At 46.6% G+C, this 22,624-nt stretch overlaps 1 protein-coding gene across 1 annotated transcript in view; it reads right to left on the bottom strand.

Moving 5' to 3' along the window:
* IFRD1 (interferon related developmental regulator 1) overlaps positions 1-22,624 on the bottom strand; it is a 97,354-nt gene that overhangs the window by 51,107 nt on the left and 23,623 nt on the right. The window contains exon 2 of the mRNA XM_015820013.1: positions 18,331-18,435. Coding sequence (XP_015675499.1) covers positions 18,331-18,435 — 105 coding nt within the window. The remainder of the gene's footprint in view (positions 1-18,330; positions 18,436-22,624) is intronic.

The following is a 22,624-nucleotide window of genomic DNA, read 5'->3' as shown; positions in this document are numbered from 1 at the left end:
ATTTTCCTTTCCTTTTTATTTTTCTTATCACTATTATAATCTTTTTTTGCATCCACCACCGCATTATAATCACCCACAATACAAATATTTAAATGACCCAATTCTATCAATTTCTCATGTAATTTATAATAAAAGTCGTATTGATTCTCATTCGGTGCATATATTACTACTAACAACCAGGTTTTCTGTTCACTTTGTACAAGTCTTATTGGACTCAATTGGTTCGAGGCCCTTGGGATTCAAGTGACTGGACTTCACAATCTGCGAACATCAGGCCTTGCAGAAGTTTGCAAGAAGTTTGCTGATGTGTTCAGTTCAGAGCTTGGTTCGTACAAGGGGCCTCCCATTTCTTTACGTTTAGATCCAGCCATCACACCCAGCAGGATCAAGTCCCGAAAGGTGCCTTTTGCCCTAAAGAACAAAATAGATGCAGAGCTGGACAAGCTGCTCCAGCAGGGCATCTTAAAACCTGTGGACTCTAGTCCATGGGAAACCCCTATAGTCACGCCACTGAAGGCCAATGGAGAAGTCCGAATTTGTGCGGACTATAAATGTACACTTAATAAGGCATTGCAGCAGGATGCCTACCCGGTGCCTGTGGTGAGCCACATTCTGGCCTCACTCAAGGGGGGGGCAAATCTTTGCAAAGCTTGATTTGGCTCAGGCCTATCAACAGCTACCTGTTGATGAGGCAATGGCTGAGGCCCAAACAATTGTGACGCACCGGGGAGCCTTTAAGGTAAAAAGGCTGCAGTTTGGGGTTAATGTGGCCCCTGGAATATTCCAAAGTGTGATGGAGCGAACGCTCCATGGTATTCCTGGGATCTGTCCCTACTTTGATGACATCATCATTGCTGGGGAGTCATCTGGGAACTTAGCTGAAAGGCTGAGGGCTGTCTTGCTGCGTTTCCGCCAAGCAGGGCTGAAGCTGAAGCAAGACAAATGTAAGATTGGAGTTACCTCCACTGAATTTCTGGGGTTCTATATTGATGCTGAAGGCATCCATCCTGCTGAATCCAAGCTCAAAGCAATTCAGCAGGCTCCAAATCCCAAGTCCAAAAGCGAACTTCAGGCTTTTCTGGGACTGTTAAACTTCTACCATGCATTTCTACCTCACAAGGCTGCAGTGGCTGAGCCATTACACCGGCTCTTGGATAAACAGGCTCCTTGGCCATGGACACAAGTCCATGAAAAGAGTTTTTCAGAAGCTAAGGCCTTACTTTCCTCAAATGCTGTGTTAGCTCATTTCAATGAGCAATTGCCTGTATGCATAGCCTGTAATGCATCCCCTTATGGGGTTGGGGCTGTGCTGAGCCACCTCAAGGCTGATGGGACACAAGTCCCTGTGGCCTACTATTCCAGGACTCTCTCATCTGCAGAGCGTAATTATGCTCAGATTGACAGAGAAGCCTTGGCAATAGTGGCTGGCATAAAGAAATTCCATGATTTCTTATATGGCTGCCACTTCACAGTCTACACAGACCATAAGTCTCTGCTGGGCTTGTTTACAACAAACAAACAAACCCCTCACATAATATCTCCACGAATGCTGAGATGGTCAATTTTCCTGTCAGCATATGACTTCACCCTGCTTCACAAACCAGGTAAAGAAATGGGCCATGCAGATGGCCTCAGCAGATTACCTCTACAGCAGGTAGAGGCAGATCCTGCTCCTGCTCTGCACATTCTCTCCATTCAGGAATTGCCTAAATCTCCCCTCAATGCTAGGGACATGGCTGCAGAAACTGCCACTGATCACATGCTTACACACGTGCTGACATGGGTGTTGTCAGGATGGCCTGACACGTGTCCTGGTGCAGAATTCCAGAGTTTCTGGCAAAGAAAGCACGAGCTTTCCACCTTTAAGGGGAGTATCCTATGGGGTAGCAGGGTAGTCATCCCAGCCTCATTGAGGACTAGAGTCTTGCTCTCTCTGCATGAGGGACATCCGGGAATAGTCCGGATGAAGGCGCTTGCACGTAGCCACCTCTGGTGGCCTGGGCTCGATAAAGAGATCGAGACCCAGGTTAATGGGTGCCAAGTGTGCCAACAGTTAAGGCCTGAAATGCCCCAGGCCCCTGTACATAGGTGGGAGGAGACACATACTCCATGGTCGAGGGTACACATTGACTACGCTGGGCCCTTTCAGGGACAATTCTTCCTTCTCCTCATGGACAGCCATTCCAAGTGGCTAGAGGTTGTTCCTGTCTCCTCCACTACTACTGCTAGGACCATCCAGGTGCTGAGAGAAATCTTTGCCTCACATGGTCTTCCAGACGTCCTTGTCTCCGGCAAAGGACCCCAATTCACGTCTTCTGAGTTTCAGGCTTTTCTTCAAGCCAACATGATCCGGCATGCTACATCTGCACCATTCCATCCAGCTTCCAACGGTCAGGCTGAGTGTATGGTGCATACTACCAAAGATGCTTTAAAGAGAATCACTCACAGCAACTGGCATCACAGGTTAGCTGACTTTCTTCTTTGCCACCACACCACACCTTGTACTGCCACTGGGAAGAGCCCAGCTGAACTCCGCTGGGGCCGCAGACTCATTACCAAACTGGACAGGTTGCACCCAGACCGGGTGGCTTCACAGGTGTCACAGCCGTGGGCACCTAAGAGACTACAGGTGGGCGATCCAGTCTGGGCAAGGAACTATGGACCTGGACATCTCTGGGTCACAGCAGTGGTATGCAAGGTCTCTGGGCCACTGTCATACGAAGTGGTTTTGGACAATGTCGTGTCTTAAGGAGGCACATCGATCAACTACGCTGGAGGCTTCCCAGCAACAATTCCGCTCCTGGCTCTGCTCTCTGGGGGGAGGAAGACCACAATTACGATCGTGGACAACAGTCTCTCCGTGAAGGCGGACCTTCAAATGTTCCTGCACATGTCCCTGAAGGGGGTTTTGCCATGGAGGTGGCTCCTGACTCTGGCACTGGCACCAGGTCAATGGGACATTGCTGTCAATCAGCTACTCAGGCCACTCCAGTTGCTGGTCTTGGGCTCGAGGGACACTGCTCCCAAGAAGGGTCCATTGTGGATTTGGGGAATTCCACCCCACCACTGGACTTGGGGAATTCCACCCCACCAAGGAATTCTGGTTTGGGTTTAGCGGATCCAGCCAGTCAGCAGCTTGGAGGGTTGCCTGGGTCTTTGGGGCATCAAAGTCCTGGTCTGCCTAGCCTAGCAAGCGAGCTGGCATGCCAGGCACACACGCTGGCTCCAAGAAGGTCAGAGCAGGTCAAGGGTCCACCCAAACATGTAAATGACTATGTGAGGTTCAAGTATAAGGGAGGTTTAATAGTTCTCTTGAACTCAGGGCACACTCATAGATGGGGTGTTATGTTTGATAGTATTATACAATATGTGGTACTTTTGTAAATATGAGAAATGTAATGACTGGGTCTGCCTGCGTGCAGGCATAACTGTGTTTAGAAATAACAACATGCTTAATTAATAATAATAATAATAATAATAATAATAATAATAATAATAATAATAATAATAATAATAATAATTTAATTTATATACCGCCCTTCTCCCATAGGACTCAGGGCGGTTCACAGCAAATTTAAAAACAGATACTATACACAAATACAAAAATACAAAAACACAAAAATATAAACCCCAATAAAAACCGAATTAAAAACCAAATATTGACGGCTGTGTTTCCAATTAAAATTGCTGTTAAAATCATCCCTACCTAAAATCCTCCCTAGGTCAGGCCCGCTTGCTGGAAAAGCCATGTCTTGAGGGCGCGGCGGAAAGNGTATCATTTCAACTCTGTTGTCCAATTTATTTATATCGCCTCTCATTTCCACATGATTTTTCGATATAGTCTCTTGCATTTTTAACATTGTTTCTTGGATACTGAGGAGTGTAGATTGCATAGTTTGCATATTGGCTATTACATTTTGTTTATCTGTGCCAAACATTCCTTCTATTGATCTTTGGCCAGGTGGGGATGAAGGTGTCAATGTTAAACTCGATACTGTTTTTTTCCCTGTCCTCAATGTTGCCATAATTATTTTACACTTCTCTTCCCTCAACTTCTCTGAACTTTCCTCCACTTACTCCAACCTCTCTCTACCTTCTCAAACTTTCTTCACTTTCTTATTCTTTCTTACTTTTTTAACCAACAAATTTTCCCAATTATACAGTCCTTTTTTATCTCTTCTCAAACCTCATCCACTCTCCTGATACTCCCAGCGTCGTCTTCCGTTGTCTCCTTCCCTTCCGTTCACGCTCGTCTTATTTAAAGCACCGTCCCTGTCAAGCTATAAATCTTTCTCAGCGTCAGCCCGTCTTTTTCAGCTTCCTCTCCTGTCGTTTATTCTCCAATCGTCACTCCGCTCCTTCACTCTCATCTCCTTCCTTGTATCTTTTGAATGGATCTCTCAAGCTCCAGGTTTTCTTTCCAACCTCAGTCCGTTCTTTTCACTTTCCTTTGATGTCATATCCTCCCGGTCTCTCTTTCCACCTTCAGATTTTAACAGCAAGGCACGCTTTTTCGTGGCTGGGAGCACTTTACTTGAGTTTCCCGATCTTTGCAGCCCTCAGGGTTGTCTCTAGTTTTTCTCCAACCACTTTTAATCACTGCTGCGTTCTTCTAGATCGCCATTTTCTTTCAACTCTTTCAACTCACAGTCTTTTCTATCCAGGTCTCTCAATCCACAAGCTCTACCGGCTTCAACTTTATCACGATCTCTCCGCTCCCAGTTTCTTCCTCAAACCTCTCCGTCTTCTGCGCTCACAGATTTAATACACTGTCTTTTTTTGTGTCTACCTTCTGTTATTTAATCTCTCGGTTCTTTAGATCTGTCAACTCACAGCTCCTCCGCCGGGTCACCGCTTGCGTTGAGGGTTCCCTCTCCAATTGAGCTTCCTCTCAGCGCCCGTCCTAATAGACACTTAAATCTTATTAGACTCTCCTCATATTCTTTAGTATTAGGAATAATATAGGCTATTACAGCTTACTACTTGGCACCGTCTGTTAGAATTCTTGCTTCTGCATCATCTGTGGCTTTATCAGGGCCTCAGATCTGCCATCAGCTGCTGGCAGAAGTTTCCACGTTGAAATTAGGAGGTTTCCTTCATCCTAACGGGCGATTGCCTTTCGCCTCGTTACTCCTCCGGCATCCCCCTTTCTCACGCGTTGTCCTCCAGACTTCCCCACGCCCCCAAAGGGTCTCCAAACGTGGAAAGATCAGAGTTAGGTGACAGAGCCTGTCTCCTTAACTCTGCACCGCCCTGATGCCACCACCGGAAGTCCTGGAGAAATTTTTTTAGAGGGGAGTAAAATCCCTGAACTGATCATAAAAATCTTGAAGCGCTAAAAACCCCTAGGAAGCTGTCTCCGAAACAGGCACACTGGGCCCAGCATTTCCACCGATTTAACTTCTCCATCCACTATTTGCCGGGGGGGGGATTTTCTAGCAGATGCTTTGTTGAGAATGCCGCAATATAACAGTGTGAAGTCGGGACCGGTTAAACCTCTAATTTCCCCGCACTAGCTAGTGGCCCCAGTCATGAGAGCACAGACTAAGATGTCTCTGCTGATTGATAACGAAGTGATCGGGGAGTTCAAAAAGGTGCTAGAGAATGACGAGTGGTTTCGAGCCCATAAAAAACTTTGTTCAGTGTATAAGATGGCCTACCCTGGGTCGGGGGGAAGCTATACATTCTTGTGAAACAAAGACTAAAGATCATGCAGGTGTGCCACAATTCCAAGTTAGCAGGTCACTTTGGGTTTGTGAAAACCCTCCACTTACTGAAAAGACAATTTTGGTGGCCTTCCCTAAAAGAAGGACATTGAAAGTTATGTAACTAGTTGCCATACCTGTGCAGCGGCTAAACGAAGGCAAGGGAAAACACTGGGGCTCCTACAGCCGGTGGCAAGCCTTCAGCAACCTGGAGAGAGATTTCTATGGATTTTATTGTGGAGCTCCCCAAAAGTGTGGGAAACACTGTCATTTGGGTCTTTACTGATTTGTTCTCCAAACGGGCCCATTTCATTCAGTGTCAGAAGACCCCAACTGCAAAAACCTTGGCTAAATTGTTTGTGCAACATATCTATTGACTACATGGGGCCCCACAATGCATAATATTGGATAGGGATGTCCAATTCACTTCTAAGTTCTGGAAAGCCTTTCTGGATCTTCTGGATTCTGAGCAAGGACTGTCATCATCATCATCCTGAAATGAATGGGGAGACAGAACGAACAAACTCTGTTCTAGAACAATACCTTAGATATTTTATTACTTATCAACAAGATAACTAGACCAATTTGTTACCATTCACTGAAGTGGCCAATAACAATGTAGTGCACTCCAGCAACATTTTCACTCCCTTCCAAGTGGCTAATGGATAGTTTCCTCCCTATGCCTGAATTGCCTGCTAACGAACCTGCCATTCCTTCTGTCAAGGAGTGGATACACCAGTTGCAGAATATTTGGCCCGTTAGGAGAGCCAGGGTAGCATATAAGGCCCAGGCAGATAAAAAATAGATGCAGCCTAAACCTTTTCACATAGGGGATAGGGTCTACCTCTCCACTAGGTTTTTACAGTCATTGCAACCCTCCAAAAAGCTAGGGCCGAAGTATATCGAACCCTTTCCCATTAAACGAATCATAAATCCCGTGACAGTGGAATTAGAACTCCCTAAGAGTCTACGACAAATCCACCTGGTTTTCCATTGCAGTTTACTAAAACCTGAAATTACTTCTGCACTGAGACCTGCCGCTGCTCCTACCCCGCAACCCATTATGGTTGAGGACGAATACCACTTTGAAATCAAGGACATTCTAGACCAGTGGTTGCGAACCTATGGCACGTGTGCCAGAGGTGGCACTCAGACCCCTCTCTGTGGGCACGTGTGCCATGCCCCAGAGATGGCAACTGTCCCTCTTTCAACCAGCCGCCTGCTAACTCGCTGAGGTCTCATGTGGCCGGATGCATTCCAGCATGGTTGGTTTCCTCCCCTCCGTCCCATCCCTCCTGGCCTCGCATGCTCTCCTTTTCCTGGGCACGAGCCACTGCATCGCCTCCTCAGCTGTCGGCCGTCCGTCCAGCTCAGAGGCGGCTTCTCTAAACTGCTAGCGACGGGCTGCGGGGCCCCAGAGGGGCTGGCAGGCTGTGGCTGCTGACGGACACTATTGGCCCCCATGTGCTCGCTGGCCTGTGTGCAGGGGCCGATGGTGTCAGGCAGCAGTCACCCCGGCCCCTGCGTTGCCTTGCCCTGCAACAATGGCACCCCTGCCCTGCCTCACCTTGCCTCACCTCACCCTGCAGGACGAGCCTCCTGCCCAACGCCCCACCTGCCAGAGATCCTCTGGATCTCCCCCAACCCTGCCCGGCCCCCACAGACATCCCTCCCCACGAACAACATCGAGGTGACCATGCCCACCTTGGCCACACCCACCCAGTTTGCCATGACCACCACAGCCACGCCCACCCAGTGGGTCACACCCACCCAGTGGGTCACACTCACCTGGTGGGTCACGCCCACCTGGCACCCGGCGATAAATAAGTGGGTTTTGGGTTGCAGTTTGGGCACTCAGTCTCTAAAAGGTTTGCCATCACTGTTCTAGACTCTCGTAAACATCATGGGTCCACTCAGTAGTTGACTAGAAAGATCTTCCTGCTTCGCAGAATGAATAGGTCTATAAGAAGCATGTTAAAGCTCCTAGATTATTCAAAAGCTTTTCATGAACGAGATCCTGATAAACCTGATTTATGTTTTGTTTTCTCTCTCTTTCTTTTTCTCTCTTTACAGGTAGATTGTCATTTTTTTTAAGGAGGCGTATATCAGGCCCTCTAAAAAACTATAGACTTGCCTACAGTTTATTGCTTATGCCTATGTATTCTTTTTCAGGGCCTGCTATTCTGTTGGGAGGGGGATTGGTTGGCTGGGGGGAATACATTTGCCTTGCTCTGCTTTACTCTCCCTCCATGTGAAAGGAATGTGGCTTGAAAACATCTGTCTTATCTACAGACAACAGATCCTGGGACCGTTGGGAAACAAAACCTAGAGAGACCTTGGAAAGGGCGCTAAATCACTAGGTTCTCAAAACCACGTAATACCTATGGATTGGCTGGATTTCAAACGGATGGTTGGACACTGGGGGGGGGAGGAGACCTGAATAGGCATTTTGATGTAACCTTTCATGCGCGAAATCTTCAGACCTTGCTTTGTCTTCCTGCTATCACTAACTCTCAATAAGTTCCTTTTGAAACAATGCCTGTTTTCAAGAGTTCTGCTTCCTTGGGAGATCTAGTTGAGGCAGATCCTTACGCTGTCCACTTCCTCAAGAGCAACAGGGTCAAACTGTTCCCAGATAACAGGGCAAAATTCTGCCTCAGGACCTCCACGCTGGCTTCTAACTGGAACAAAGTCAAGCAATTTTGGCTTCCAGAAAATCCACAAATTCCTCAGCTCTCCTTCAGGTGGACCTCAGTCTCCTCCTTCCCCAGGAGGAGACGGCTCACCTTAAAGAGGGTCACTGGTTGATTATCTGCAGATGCAATTAGTACAGAGAAATATTTGTACTTTGCTGCACAAATCACCACGAGGTAGGCCTTAATAATAGCTCTTACTAATGTTCAATGGGGCGTTGTCTTACCTGAATGCCTTTTCTCAGCACGGAGACGTAGAATCCACCAATAGGTTAACTCTGACTTCCTGCCCAATAGACCGGGTCAGCTAAGTTGTCATGTCAGTCCAGGGGTAGCCAGTCCCCCATTCTTGACGAAGGCAAAACAGCTAACTACAATTCGACGTGATGGCTCCCGGTTTTCTAATATGAGCTTTAATGATTTTAAGGGTGGGAGTGGATTCTACGTCTCCGTGCTGAGAAAAGGCGTTCAGGTAAGACAATGCCCCTTCTCCAGCACTGGAGACATAGAATCCACCAATGGGACATACCAAAGCCTCACTGTTCCAATGGGTGGGAAACAGAATAGGACGAAGTTGTGTTTCTGGAGATTACCTGTTGCAGGACCCTCCTTCTGAAGGAGGCGTCCGCGGAGGCGAAACGGTCTATCTTGTAATGTCGGATGAAAGGGGAGGGCGAAGACCATGTCGCCGCCCTGCAAACCTCCTCGATAGAGGCCTGTGTGGCCCACGCCGCGGAGGTTGCAGCGCTGCGAGTGGAATGCGCTGTGATTTGTCCTGGTGTTGGTAGAGAAAGCAATTGGTACGCTTCAGCAATATAAAGTCTGATCCACCTGCCTATGGTTGAGGCGGACACCTTCTGTCCACTAGAGGTGTGGTGAAAGGAAATGAAGAGAGCTTCTGATTTGCGTAAGGGTGCCGTTCGTCTGATATAATAACGTAGTGCCCACCGGACATCCAGTGTGTGCTGCTGTCGTTCCAGGGAATGAGACGGGTTGGCACAGAAGTCCGGTAGGACTATCTCTTGGGCCCTATGGAACAGGGTGTTAACCTTGGGGATAAAGGTTGGGTCCAATCGGAGGACCACCCGGTCCCGATGGAAAGTGCAGAGGTCCTCCCTGACCGACAGGGCCGTGAGCTCGGAAATGCGTCTGGCCGAGGTTATGGCGACCAGAAAGGTAACCTTGAGGGACAGGGCCCTTAGGGTGCAAGACTTGATGGGTTCGAATGGTGCCTTGGTGAGAGCCCGAAGGACCCGTGGTAGTTCCCATGAGGGATATCTGTGGACCACGGGTGGCTTTGCCTGGGATGCGCCCTTTAGGAAGGCGCGAATCCTGGGGTGCTGTGCCAGGAAAACTGCATTGGTGCAGGTGAGTAGAGTGGATAACGCCGCTACCTGCCTGCGAATGGTATTTGGTGCTAGGCCCCTGTCCAGACCGTCAAGCAAGTATTCTAGTATATTCGGAACTGTTAAGCCCGAGACATCGAGTGTCCGCTTCTCGCACCAGTTGCAGAAATTTCTCCATGTGGAGTCATAAATGCAGTTGATTGCCGGTCGGCGGGATGTTAGGATCATGGAGATTACTCTTGGCGGGTACGACTCCCCGCTCAAGATTTGGCATTCAAGTGCCAGGCGGCTAACTGCAGCCATTGGGGTTCTGGGTGTTGTAGATCCCCCTGGCTGAGTGACACCTGGTCTGGGGGTATCCTCCATGGTGGGGACCCGGAGAGATTCACCAGGTCCGCGAACCACGGTCTTTGTGGCCAGTGTGGGGCTACGAGTATGATCTCCGCACGTTCCTGCAGTGTCTTGCGGATGGTTGCCGGGATCAGCGGAAGAGGAGGAAACGCGTAAAGTAGCCCCCTTGGCCATGGGCAATGTAGGGCATCTGTTTCCTCTGCCCCCGACGATGGGAACCTTGAGAAGAATCTTGGGAGTTGGGCATTCGTTGGGGATGCAAACAGGTCTACAACTGGTCGCCCAAACCTCTGTGTTATCTCTGCGAATAGGTCCAGGTGCAGAGCCCATTCTGCATGATCCACGGTCAACCTGCTTAGGAAATCCGCTTGTCTGTTTGCCTCCCCTGAGATATGCTCGGCCCAGTGCTTGGGCCTCTGTCATGAGAGCTCTGGATTGGGTTCCCCCCTGCCTGTTCACGTGTGCCTTTGCGGACACGTTGTCTGTGAGAACTAGTATGTGTTGTCCCGCTACCCTGTTTGCAAGTGTCAGAGAGCTAGATGTATGGCCCTTAACTCTAACCAGTTGATGTTGTGTTCAAGGTCCCTCCGGGACCATTGGTCCTGTACCCACATGGACTGCAGATGCGCCCCCCAGCCAAACAGGCTGGCGTCCATCGTAAGTGTGAGACGGTTGGGTTCCTTGAAGTGTGACCCTCTGGTTAGTGTTGGCGATGACCACCACTTGAGGGACTGTAATGTTTCTGGAGGGACCCTTACCCTTCTGTTGGATGAGCTGAGGTTCAGCCTCTGGAATGGAAGGAGGAACCATTGAAGACTCCTGGAATGCAGTCTCGCCCAGGGCACTATTGCTATGCATGAAACCATCTTCCCCAGCAGCTGGGAGAGTACGACCAGAGGGGCTGTTCGTTCCCTGCATACTCTGCATACTAGGGAACGTATGCTGTCACGACGTTCCGGTGACAGGTAGACCTGCCCCCTGCATGTGTCTATGATTGCGCCTAGGTGTAATATGCGGGTGGCTGGGCAGGTCTGACTCTTTTGGAAGTTGACCGAGAAGCCGTGTTCCTGGAGGACTCTGATTGTCAACGCTAGGTCCGATTGTGCTACCTCTGGGGACGGTGATTGGATGAGAATGTTGTCCAGGTAACACTGGACGCGCACCGTTATCGTTTGCAGGTGCACGGCCAATACTACCAGGATCTTGGTGAAGACTCTTGGGGCTGACGAGAGGCCGAATGGTAGTGCCCTGTACTGGAAGTGGTGTCCCGCGTAGCAGAACCTGAGGAATCGACGGTAGCTGTGGGCAATGGGAATGTGGATGTATGCTTCCATGAGATCTATGGATGAGAGGAGGTCGCCGTGTCGTATGCTGCCCAAGATGGAGTGGAGGGTTTGCATTTTGAATTTTCGATGGGCGATATGATGGTTCAGACCCTTGAGGTCTAGAATTGCCCTCCATCCCCCCGAGGACTTGGGAACCATGAATAGAATGGAGTAGAATCCCCACCCCCGGTTTCCCACTGGAACCTGTTCTATGGCTTTTATTTCTAGGAGGTGTCAAATGGCCTCTCGCATGAGATTGCTTTTGGTGGGGTTCCTTGGCTGAGGGCAGGGGACAAAAGGTTCTGGAGGATTGGACACGAACTCCAGGAACAGACCGAGGCGTATGGTTTGCCAGACCCAGGCATCCGTAGTGGTGGCTTCCCACTGATGAGTGAAATTTGCCAGTCTGCCACCTATGGGGAGGGATGTTAGGGATGTTAGGGAGTCATTTGAACATTCTGAAGGGACGGCCCCCTCCTCGAAAGGGCCGTTTGCTCTGATTTTGCTGTCTGGGCTTGGGTCCGGACCTGTCCGGTTGGTGGTCTTGCCTGGGAGTGAAAGGCCGGGGTGGCTGGGGGGGGACTGAGAGAAACCCGAGCCCGTTCCTGAGCGAAAGGACTGCCTGCGGGCATATGGGGTTGAACGCCTGTCAGCCCGCTTGCTGGAGTGAACCAGTATCTTCCGCTTGTCCTTGTTTTCGGTTAGGTAGGGGTTCAGCGCCTCTCCGAATAGTTGTCCCCCCTGGTAAGGGGCCGCGACTAAGCGCCACTTGGCCTTTGAATCAGTTTGCCAGTGTGTGAGCCATAGCATCCTGCGTGCTGAGACATTGGATGCTATCGCTCTGGATGAGAACCTGGCTGCATGCAGTGTGGCATCAGATACGTACTCTGTTGCTGCAGCAAGCTTGCTCAGATCCTGTTGTGTTTGTACCTCCTCCTGGGGAAGTTTGGCCCGCATTTGGCGGATACAAAGTAGGGATGTTCTTGCAAAGAACGAAGCGGAGGCGGCCTTAACCGCCCATGCCACCGCCTGGTGGGTCCTGCGGAACGTAAGCTCCCATCTCTTGTCGTCAGATTTCAATACCTCTGCCATGTCTCCTGACACTGCGGTCGGAGAGAAGAGGAACCCAAAGGGTTCATCTACCTTTGGTACCTCAAGGTCCTCTGACTGCTCTGGTGTGCTGAACCATTTCTTGTCTGCTCCCCCGGGTGCGGGGAAAGTGCCCGCAGATGCCCATTGTTTCTTAATGGTACTCCGGAAGAGTGTCGAATAGGGAACGTGGTGTTGGGCTACCACGGGTTCTAAAAACAATGAATCTGAACTGGGCGGTGGTTCAGGTTGAGGAGTATGGTCTGGGCCAATGTTTGCCGTTGAGCTGGCTCTGTGCAGCAGAGGTAGGAAAAGATTGGGGTTGAATACCCCTCCGAATGGAGGAGGGTCTGGGGGAGGGTCCTCCTCCTCCCACCATGACATGTCATGCTGATCGTCCTCTGTAGGGGAGGACTCCCTGCTGTGGAAGGACCGTGATGGTGAGGAGGAGTCTTGGATCGCGGCTTCCCGATTGGGACCTGGGTGGGGCCCTGTCCATCACGGGCTCGGTTCTCGGTCCGTGGTTAGGTCTGGCCGCCATCATCCTGTGGACCGTTTGCTCAATGAGAGCTTGAATACGGTCCTCACAGAGGTTGATCTCGGGTTCCGTCCCCCTGAGTCCTGCCGCTGTGGGTGTGAACGTGGCCTCAGGTGTGGGTTCTGTGAGCCCTAGCGTAGGAGGGCCCCTCTCTGGTGCCTGGGGGAACCCCTCTGGGAACCAAACTCCGTGGGTGGAGGGTCCTAAGGGAAGATCAAAGGATGTTTCCTCTATTTGTTCCGCCTTTGCCTTGGCTGGTTTTTGTGCCTTGGAGAACTCCCTCTCCAGGGCCTGGTGTCTTCTGCTAGCCTGTTTCTCAGCCAACTTGGAAGGTTTTCTTCCAGAAATGGACTTAGCCTTTGCTTTGATCCTGCCTGCCGCCTCCTGCTTGGAGGATTTTTGTCTTTTGCGGCTGGTGGGAGGGGAGGCGATGCTCAGGGGTTGAGACACCGTGGGCTCCTCCATCCTGGTTGAGCTATCTCAGTTACCCGAGAGGGAACTCTGGCAGGGGATCACTTGGCGAGGTGGCAAGCAGGGGGTAGCAGGGAGTAGTCGTCCCGCTCTCCTGACCGTCTGACCGACAAAGGGACCGCTGTTTTCCCACCCCTTTGGGGTCCGGTCCTTCTTGTGTCCAACCGTTGCAGCGGGTGGTTCTGAAATACTGGGGGTTACGATCAGGGTACAGTACACCAGGGTTGGGTCTCAAGCCTTTCTTTACTTAATTTTTTAAAATTTATTTATTTATTTATTTAATTTGTTTCTGTTGGGGCTCCGGCTGATTCCGTGTGAAAAACAAATCCCGTTGTGGAATTAAGAGTGGTAATGGAGTGGGGGGGAAGGTTGCTGTCTGGGTGATCCGGTGAGGAGAGAGAAGAACCGAAGGGACCAAGCAAGGCAAAGAGAAGGCGGCACAGAATTAGATTGTTCCCTCTGTGCCGCAGAAGCCTTAGGTCTCCACGTGTTCGTAAAAACCGGCAAAAAAATGGCGGCCGGGAGCTGCCGGATGTCTGGGGAAGGAGACGGGCGTACGCCTACTATTTGCGCTTCCTGTCTCTTGGCGGGAAATTCAACAAAGAGGGGAGGAAGACGGAAGTCCCCTCTGGAAACTCCACGCGTCCCGGCCTCCCAAAATGGCAACCTGCGCAGGAGAACTAGTGCGGTCCCCCGGCGCTTTGAATCCCGAACTGCCCTGGCCTCTATAGCCCTGATGCCTTGGCTGGCATTTTCAGCGCAACCGCAGCCGGTGCTCCGTCAACTTTCTTGCTTGGAGCCGAAGAGAGAGACCAACGGGAATATCCCCCCTCCAGATTGGCGCGGGGAGCTTCGGCTGCAGTGTAGAGCCGTGACCGGTGTCCAGCTGATTCTCCCTGCTGCGAGCGTAAGAGGAACAGCTGAGAAACCACTCCCCGGTCCCCTCCGGAGGTGCGGAAAACCTCAGCTGCAGCGCTGATCTAACGCTGTGCTGGGGATTCCCTTTGAAGAGAACAGATCGTAGAAGCTGTTTAGGGATGATGAGCCTGGGAACGTCCTTGGGACCCCGGCTGCAGATATCTCTTCAGCTGAACCCCAGGTCTGGGGAGGGAAGTCATCCCCTACCGCAGGCCTTCCACAACTAATCCTCCCAGTGCTGTTAGGGTAGTTGTGATTTAATTAATAGAATCCACCAATATTTTATCTCTATTACCTGCCTTAGACCAGGAGCCAATTTATTACGTCCGTCTTGGGCTGAGACCAAGTCAAGAATGGAGGAGTGGCTACCCCTGGACGGACGTGACAAGTTAGCTGACCCGGTCTATTGGGCAGGAAGGCAGAGTTAACCCATTGGTGGATTCTACGTCTCCAGTGCTGGAGAACAAGTTCATCCATTGTCTTCTGTCAGCGGTGCTTTCTAGACATATCTTCATTTGTTTCATCCCTCTCAGTTCCTCTGTATACCATGGAGGGCAGAGAGATCTATGGGTGAGGAAAGGTCACATGGGCACAGTCCTATCCAGAGCCTCAGTTACCTTACTATTCCAAACAGTGACTTAAGAGCTCAGCTGGACTACGTAGCAGATCTGCTGTTATAACCCCCAGTTCCTTATGGAACCTATCTGGGTACAGTAGTCAATAGGAGTGGACCAATCTAATAGGTCCTGCTTCCCTGTGGGAGGGGGGTACAGTTCACGAGAAACTCATTGCCACTAGACTGTGATCTGATCATGACAGGAGGACCAAAGACAAGTCCCCCAATTCCAAGTCACATAGGCACTGTTCCGACAAGAACATCAAATTGGGTGTGTGACCACTATTCCTGGGACAGGCTCATGGAAATTCTGGTTTCCATGAAATCTCGGGCTATCTCCAACCCCAACCCCAGTGATGGCAGACTGAAGTCCCCCAGAACTATAAGTCTGGGAAATTCCACTGCCAGCCCTGCAATGAGGTCCAGGAGCCCGAGTAGGGAAGCTGCCACACAGCAGGAAGGCTGGTACAGCAGCAATCCCACCTGATCCCTTGAGCCCAATCTAAGAAAAAGGGTCTCACAGCCAGGCACTTGTGCAACTGTGCCCCTGGAGGCTGCCAGAGATTCTCTGATAACAACAGCCACATCCCCTCTCCAGTCCTGAGGTCTAGGCTGGTGCCATGCTTGATAACCTACTGGGTGTATTTCTAACAGAGGAACACCTCCCTCTGGGCCCAGTGAGGTCTCGGTTATATAAGCCAGATCAGCCTTCTCTTCAAGGATCAAATCAGCCAAAGTCCACAAGTACTCACCAGAACATCGGTGAACCGCGTGCTGAAACTGGGTGAGAAATTTGATCTTCTCTCTCCTACTCTATATCCTGAACATTTGGAAAAGATACCCGAAGAAGCAAAAAAGCCTCCGAAAGTGAAAAGGAAGGGGAGCTTTGCTCCACCCTCCCATGGAAGGAAGCGGCGAATTAAACTATTAAGGGGGACAAAAAACATACTGTTGCTGACATCTAGTGGTGGAAGAGAATATATAACTTTAGCTGTTTTCTTATAAATATTGGCAAGACGCCCAGAATGAGATAACCTATTTCTTTGATCTTTAAAAAGAGCTAAACAAAACATTCTGGGCCAGTCACAATAAGCAAAGATTATAATTGAAAAAACATACCTGACCTTCCTGGATGATAAACACCTATTGACTGTGACTTTAAAACTGTTTTCAGAGAAAGAAAAAAAATTGAATTCTAGCTTTCATGGAATCTCAAGAGCTTGAAAAAAGACTTGTCAAGAAAAACCAAATACTTTCCAGGAGGAAATGTCCGCTATGTTGCAACTAATCCAAACAATAATGGCTCTAAACCACAATGAAATTAAAAACAACTTTGATGACATAAATGGACATATCTTTACACTAACCTCACAACATAAGAATTTTCAGAAAATGAAAGAATCTACCAATGGAAGGGATTGTGATTTAATGCAGATGGAAGAAAACACTCAAGACATGACTGAAGCACCAGAACTGGAAGAGATAATCTACACCCCAGAATCACAAAACAAAGCCGAATATAAGAAGAAAAACCTGACAAAATGGATTACAAAGATACAAACAAATCTACGACTTAAGAGACAAAAAAAAGATAAAAGAAATCAACATCTTATCTGATTTGTCTCTCCCATCCTTAATAATATCCACAAGAAAATGGCAAGACTTTTTAACTAAGTGGAATAGATAGATGAGAAAAGCCGTTTGGCAAAAGAAAAAGACTAAAATCACATAATGATATGTGAAAATAACTGTCTTATCAGATGCAATTTTTAAAGTTTAAGTATTTGTTTGAATATGGTTAAAATATAACATGGATTACTTAATTAGTAAATATTGAATGGAATAGAGTTAAAAAACGAAAAATGGGGGATATAAATGAATTTTAGTTTGAAAGATATATGTTTTTCTTTTTCTTCTTTCTTATTCTGAGTAGTATTGTATTTTTTTTTATGATATGAGAAATGTAATTGTTGGGAGGATTATTGTGAAGGAAACAGCTTAGATATTTAACCGTAAATCAACTCTGAGAAAATCTTAACAGATAAAAATGATTTCAATTTTGTGGCGAAAAAGTCTAAATGAGGATGTTGAAAACAGGACATATAACGCAACCAAGAGGACTAACTAGAAAAGTAGTTCTATATTGATGCTATTACTAATTGGATAAATGTTAGAAAAATGTGTTGTGGCTCCGTCCTGTGGGTCCCTCTCATCAGAGGAGGAAGGCTCTGAACATGAAGGAGAGGAGATGGCCAGGCCTCCCTCTCCAGGACCTTCCCCTCTGGTGCGGCCTTCGGTGCCTTCCGACGGAGAGGAGATTGGCCAGGAGCCTGGTGCTTCTGGGATTGGCCAGGAGCCAGGTGCTTCTGGGATTGGCCAGGAGCCAGGTGTATCGGACTCCGAGGAGGATACGTCTTGGCTGGATCCACGCCAGCGTCGGAGGGACAAGCGTGCGCAGCAGCTGAAACGTCGTGCCAGAGATTTCAGCTGAGTCACTGGGCCACACCCCACAGGCTATATAAGCAAGGGGTGTGCCGTTTGAAACTTTTGTGACAAACAATTTTGCTGAATCTCCTGTTGCAGCACTCTGGCAATTTATCCTGGACTTATCGTATGTTTGTATTGTGTTATCAGTAAAAGCCTTGGCAGGCAGCCACGGAGTTGCTGTCAAGTGTTCATCTGTATTTGGCTGTGCTGAGCAGTTTCTCAGCCCTCGGCTGACTGGTTGGGGTGTGTGAGTCGGACGGGGGACAGAACAAAATGTTTATATTTAGCCTCTTTGTTACTAAAATACTAAGAACTGTATTAACCTAATGTTTGCAAAAGAGAACAATATGGGAAAAAGAGAAAATCAAGGAAAGCTGTTACGTAGAGTATGATATGATAGAAATTGACAATTATTGATTGTGAAATGTGAACCCAGACAACATGCTGTTTACTAAACACCAGGTTGTTAGTTTTAAAAAAATCAATAAAATATATATCAAATAAGGCATGCTATGCTGCACTAAATATTGTTGCAGTTGTGCAGTCCTACGGCGTCTCCTGGAATTCAAACAGTTCCAAGCTCCCACTAGGATGTTCAGACAGAAATGGAAAAGAATCAAAGGATGTAAATGCACAAGGGAGTCTGCAAACAGCCCTTATACTTTGCAAATCATTCTTTTGTTTATGAGTTGACTTAAAATGATGTATTACATTCCCCACCCAAACTATCTCCAAAGGGAGGCTATATTATCAAAAGCATTTTTTTCATATAGGCCCAAATGCTCACATACCATCTTCATTGAAGCTGGCAGGATCACTGAAGCCACTGCAGTGGCTCATAGTTTCAACTGATGCATCTTCATCACTAAAAGGTTGCATGTTTCTGTGTTGGGCACCTACAAAAGTAATACATAATTCACATTAATGATGGGAAATTTATTTTCAACTGTCTACAGAAAGACATTGCCATATCTTTTAATTTATAAAATTAGGATCCCCTACTGAGAATAAAATGAATGCTGGGAACCTTGTTGGAGACCAGATACTACTTGGATTTTGAACATTTTGAGTTAACTACCATAGTGCTTTCTTAGCATAAAACGTTCAATGTGTAGTACTGTAAGAATATTCTATTTTGCTCCAGACTATCTCTGCCTGTTAACTATTTAAAATATGCTACCCAAAACAAATATGAGTAAAGAATAAAACTGAAAGGCTAAAATAGTACAGGTCCTCACTTAATGACCACTCACTCAGCAACTGTTCCATTTATGACTGAACCTTGGAGTTCCAGCCATCACAGCATCTTTGAGGTCATTTGATTGCAATTCAGGTGTGTGGATCATAATTACAAAACTGCAGCATCCAATGTCATGTGCTTGCCATCTGCAATCTTCTTTTACCAGTTTCCAACAAGCAAAGTCTATGGGGAAGCCAGGAGAAAGTAAAAAATGGTAGCCACATGGCATCCTTAAATATTGTGATTTGCTTAATGATGGCAACCAGGGCTGTTGGAACTGCTGTTGCTAAGTAACAGTCATGTGAAGCTGTGCTTTCTGACTATATTATTTGCTGACAGCAATTCCAATCCCAATTGCAATTGTTAACAGAGGACTACCTGTACCCTGGATTTACAATGAAGATCTAATTTCCACACAGCAAATAGGATATTTTTCTCCTACTTTCTTTGAAGGTAGGGTTTTAATTTTTTTTTCCAATCCTATGTTCTGTGGGAGGTAATAGCCTCTTGCTTTAGTTTCAGAATGATCCAGAAAAAGAAGTAAAAAAACAAAAAAAACTTGAGAAAAGTAAAAGTGGTAAATTATATACATTGACTGTACATTGTGTGCATAATTATTAGGCAAGTATTTTCACTATATTGTCATTTTCATGATTATTTTCCACCTCCAAGCTGTGTAAACTTGAATGCTTATTGGATATAAGCATATTAGGTGATGTGTATTTGTATAATGAGGGAGGGTGTGGCCTAAGGAGATCAACACCATATATCAAGGTCCATATAATTATTAGGCAGCTTCTTTTCCTCAGGCAAAATGGGCCAAATATATATATATGTGTGTGTGTGTGTGTGTGTGTGTGTGTGTGTGTGTAAAACTGACTCTAAAAAGTAAAAAATTGTAAAAAGTCTTTCAGAGGGATGCAGCACTCTTGAAATTGCTAAGATATTGGTGCATGATCACAGAACCATCAATTTTTTTGTTGCAAATAGTCAACAGGGTCACAAGAAACATGTTGAGAAAAAAAGACGCATATTAACTGCCAAAGATTTGGCAGTGCTGTCATATTCCAGAACTGCAACCTACCTGGAGTGCCCAAAAGTACGAGGGCAATTTGGAAATAAAACTCTGTTTGGTTATCAATGACAGACACTCGTAGATAAGAGAACTTTTATTATACACATTAGAAAATTACAACATTACATTACTTTTCGACATACACGCCATTCAAATTGAGGCACTTGTCATAACGTCTTACAAGGTTTGAAATTTCTTAGTAGTCGCTCAGCGCCAAAGCTGGGCTATAAGGGGGGTGATCAAAAACATCCCAACAGAACTGCTTCAAAAGTTCTTGGGTGTGTCTAGCGGTGTGCGGGCAAGCATTATCATGAACCAACACCACACCAGAAGTGGTGCCAAAGAAAATCCTGCCAAATGTGAAGATGCCAAAGGAGTATCTCATGAAGTTCATGAGAGTGGTTCAATCATCAATTCAGAAGTCTACTGTGAAAAGTTATGAAAACTCAGACAAGCCATCCATAACAAGCGTCAGGGCATGCTGACTTCCATGTAGTGCGACTATTACTAAGGAATTTCAAACCTTGTAAGACATTATGACAAGTGCCTCAATTTGAATGGCAATTATGTCAAAAAGTAATGTAATGTTGTAGTTTTCTAATGTGTATAATAGAAGTTCTTTATCTGCAAGTGTTTATCATTGATAACCAAATGGATGTTTATTTCCGAATTGCCTCGTACAAGGTGTTCAGTGCTCAGAGACATGGCCAAGGTAAGGAAGGCTGAAATCCCACCCCTACTGAACAAGACACATAAGTTGAAATGGCAAGACTGGGCCAATAAATATCTGAAGACAGATTTTTTCAAAGGTTTTATTGGACTGATGAGAGTGATTCTTGACAGATCTGATGGATGGGGCCGTGGCTAGATCAGTAATGGGCACAGAGGTCCACTTCGACTCAGATGCCAGCAAGATGGAGGTGGGGTACTGGTATGGGCTGGTATTATTAAAGACAAGCTAGTGGGACCTTTTTGGGTTGAAGATGGACTCAAAATCAACTCCCAAATCTACTGCCAGTTTTTAAAAGACACTTTCTTCAAGCAGCAGTACAGGAAAAAGTCTGCATATTTCAAGACCATGATTTTTATGCAGGACAATGCTCCATCGCATGCATCAAAGTACTCCATTGCATGGCTAGCCAGTAAAAGCCTTAAAGGTGAAAGAATGACATGACCCTTTTCCTCACCTAAACCCTATTGAGAACGTGGTCCTAAACCCTATTGAGAACGTGGTCTCTTCTTATACGGAAGATTTACAGTGAAGGAACAGTACACCTCTCTGAACAGGTCTGGGAGGCTGTGGTTGCTGCTGCACAAAACATTGATCAACAGATAAAAAAACCTGACAGACTTCATGAATGGAAGGCTTATGACTGTTATTGAAACAGAAAACAATATAGGGTGACTATATTGGTCACTGGTTTTTTGTAAAATGTCAGAAATGTTTATTTGTACATTTTGTGTTGTTAATTATTCTCACTTTAAAAGATGTAAATAAATGAGATGGGCAAATTTTCATTTTTCACTTAGTTGCACAATAATTCTCCACACCAATAGTTGCCCAATAATTATACACACATATTCTTCTAAGAAAACCAAAACCTCACTTTTACTTTCTTAACTATTCAGGTTTGAAGTTTATTAACATTTTGGATTGATCAAGAGTACTGTAGTTGTTCAATAAGAAAATTAATCCTCCAAAATACAACTTGCCTAATAATTGTGCACACAGTGTAGGTGTGTTTTTTATGACTGAGTGCTCCACTTCTTTTGCAGAAAACGGTTTTTCAAAGTAAGCATATTGTACTATTTCCCAACAATGGAGTCAGAGCATTCTCAAATGAGTCATATGAATTGCATAAAGGAAAAGACAAATAAATGAAAAACTATTTCCTGTAAGATAAAATTATTCTGTCCCTTGTAAGCTAGTCTAATGTATGACTGGTGAAATTTTGAAGCGCAACCTAGCTTATAAGAGCAGACTACCTAATGCTGTCAATTCTGTTCTACTGAAGATAGCATGCAATTTGTGCTACTCTATTTCAAGTTGGGTTTAGTGTTAGAGGAAGGAAAAGGACAGTATGCTACAGAAATAAAGGTGGGGTCTTTTCTTATTCTGTCTGGATAGATAATATAAAATTCCTTTCTATTACAGCACTCTGTTTTTAGAATCTGTTGAGCTGCATTGTAGCAATTAGAAGTGTCATTTTCCATGTTACGCATTCTATAGATAATATAAGGACACTATTGGGACACGAAAACCTATGAATAATAATACCTAATGGTTTAATTAGGCTGATCTCTTATATTAATAATAATAATAAAGTTGGAAGGGACCTTGGAAGTCATCTAGTCCAACCCCTACTCAGGCAGGAAACCCTATACCATTTCAGACAAATGGCTGTCCAATCTCTTCTTAAAACTTCCAGTGTTGGAGCATTCACAGCTTCTGGAGGCAGGTTGTTCCACTGATTAATTGTTCTGTCAGGAAGTTTCTACTTGGTTCTAGGTTGCTTCTCTCTTTCGTCAGTTTCCATCCATTGCTTCTTGTCTTGCCTTCAGGTGCTTTGGAGAATGGCTTGACTCCATCTTCTTTGTGGCAACCTGTGAGATAGTGGAACACTGCTATCATGTCCCCCCTCGTCCTTCTCTTCATTAAACTAGATATACCCAATTCTAGCAACCGTTCCTTATATGTTTTAGCCTCCAGTCCCCTAATCATCTTTGTTGCTCTTCTCTGTACTCTTTCTAGTCTCAACATCTTTTTTAC

The sequence above is a fragment of the Protobothrops mucrosquamatus genome, unplaced genomic scaffold (assembly GCF_001527695.2).
Source record: "Protobothrops mucrosquamatus isolate PMUCROS unplaced genomic scaffold, P.Mucros_1.0 scaffold1041, whole genome shotgun sequence".
Taxonomy (NCBI): Eukaryota; Metazoa; Chordata; class Lepidosauria; order Squamata; family Viperidae; genus Protobothrops; species Protobothrops mucrosquamatus.
The sequence above is the reverse complement of the archived record's forward strand: the minus strand, read 5'-3'. Positions and strand labels throughout refer to the sequence as shown.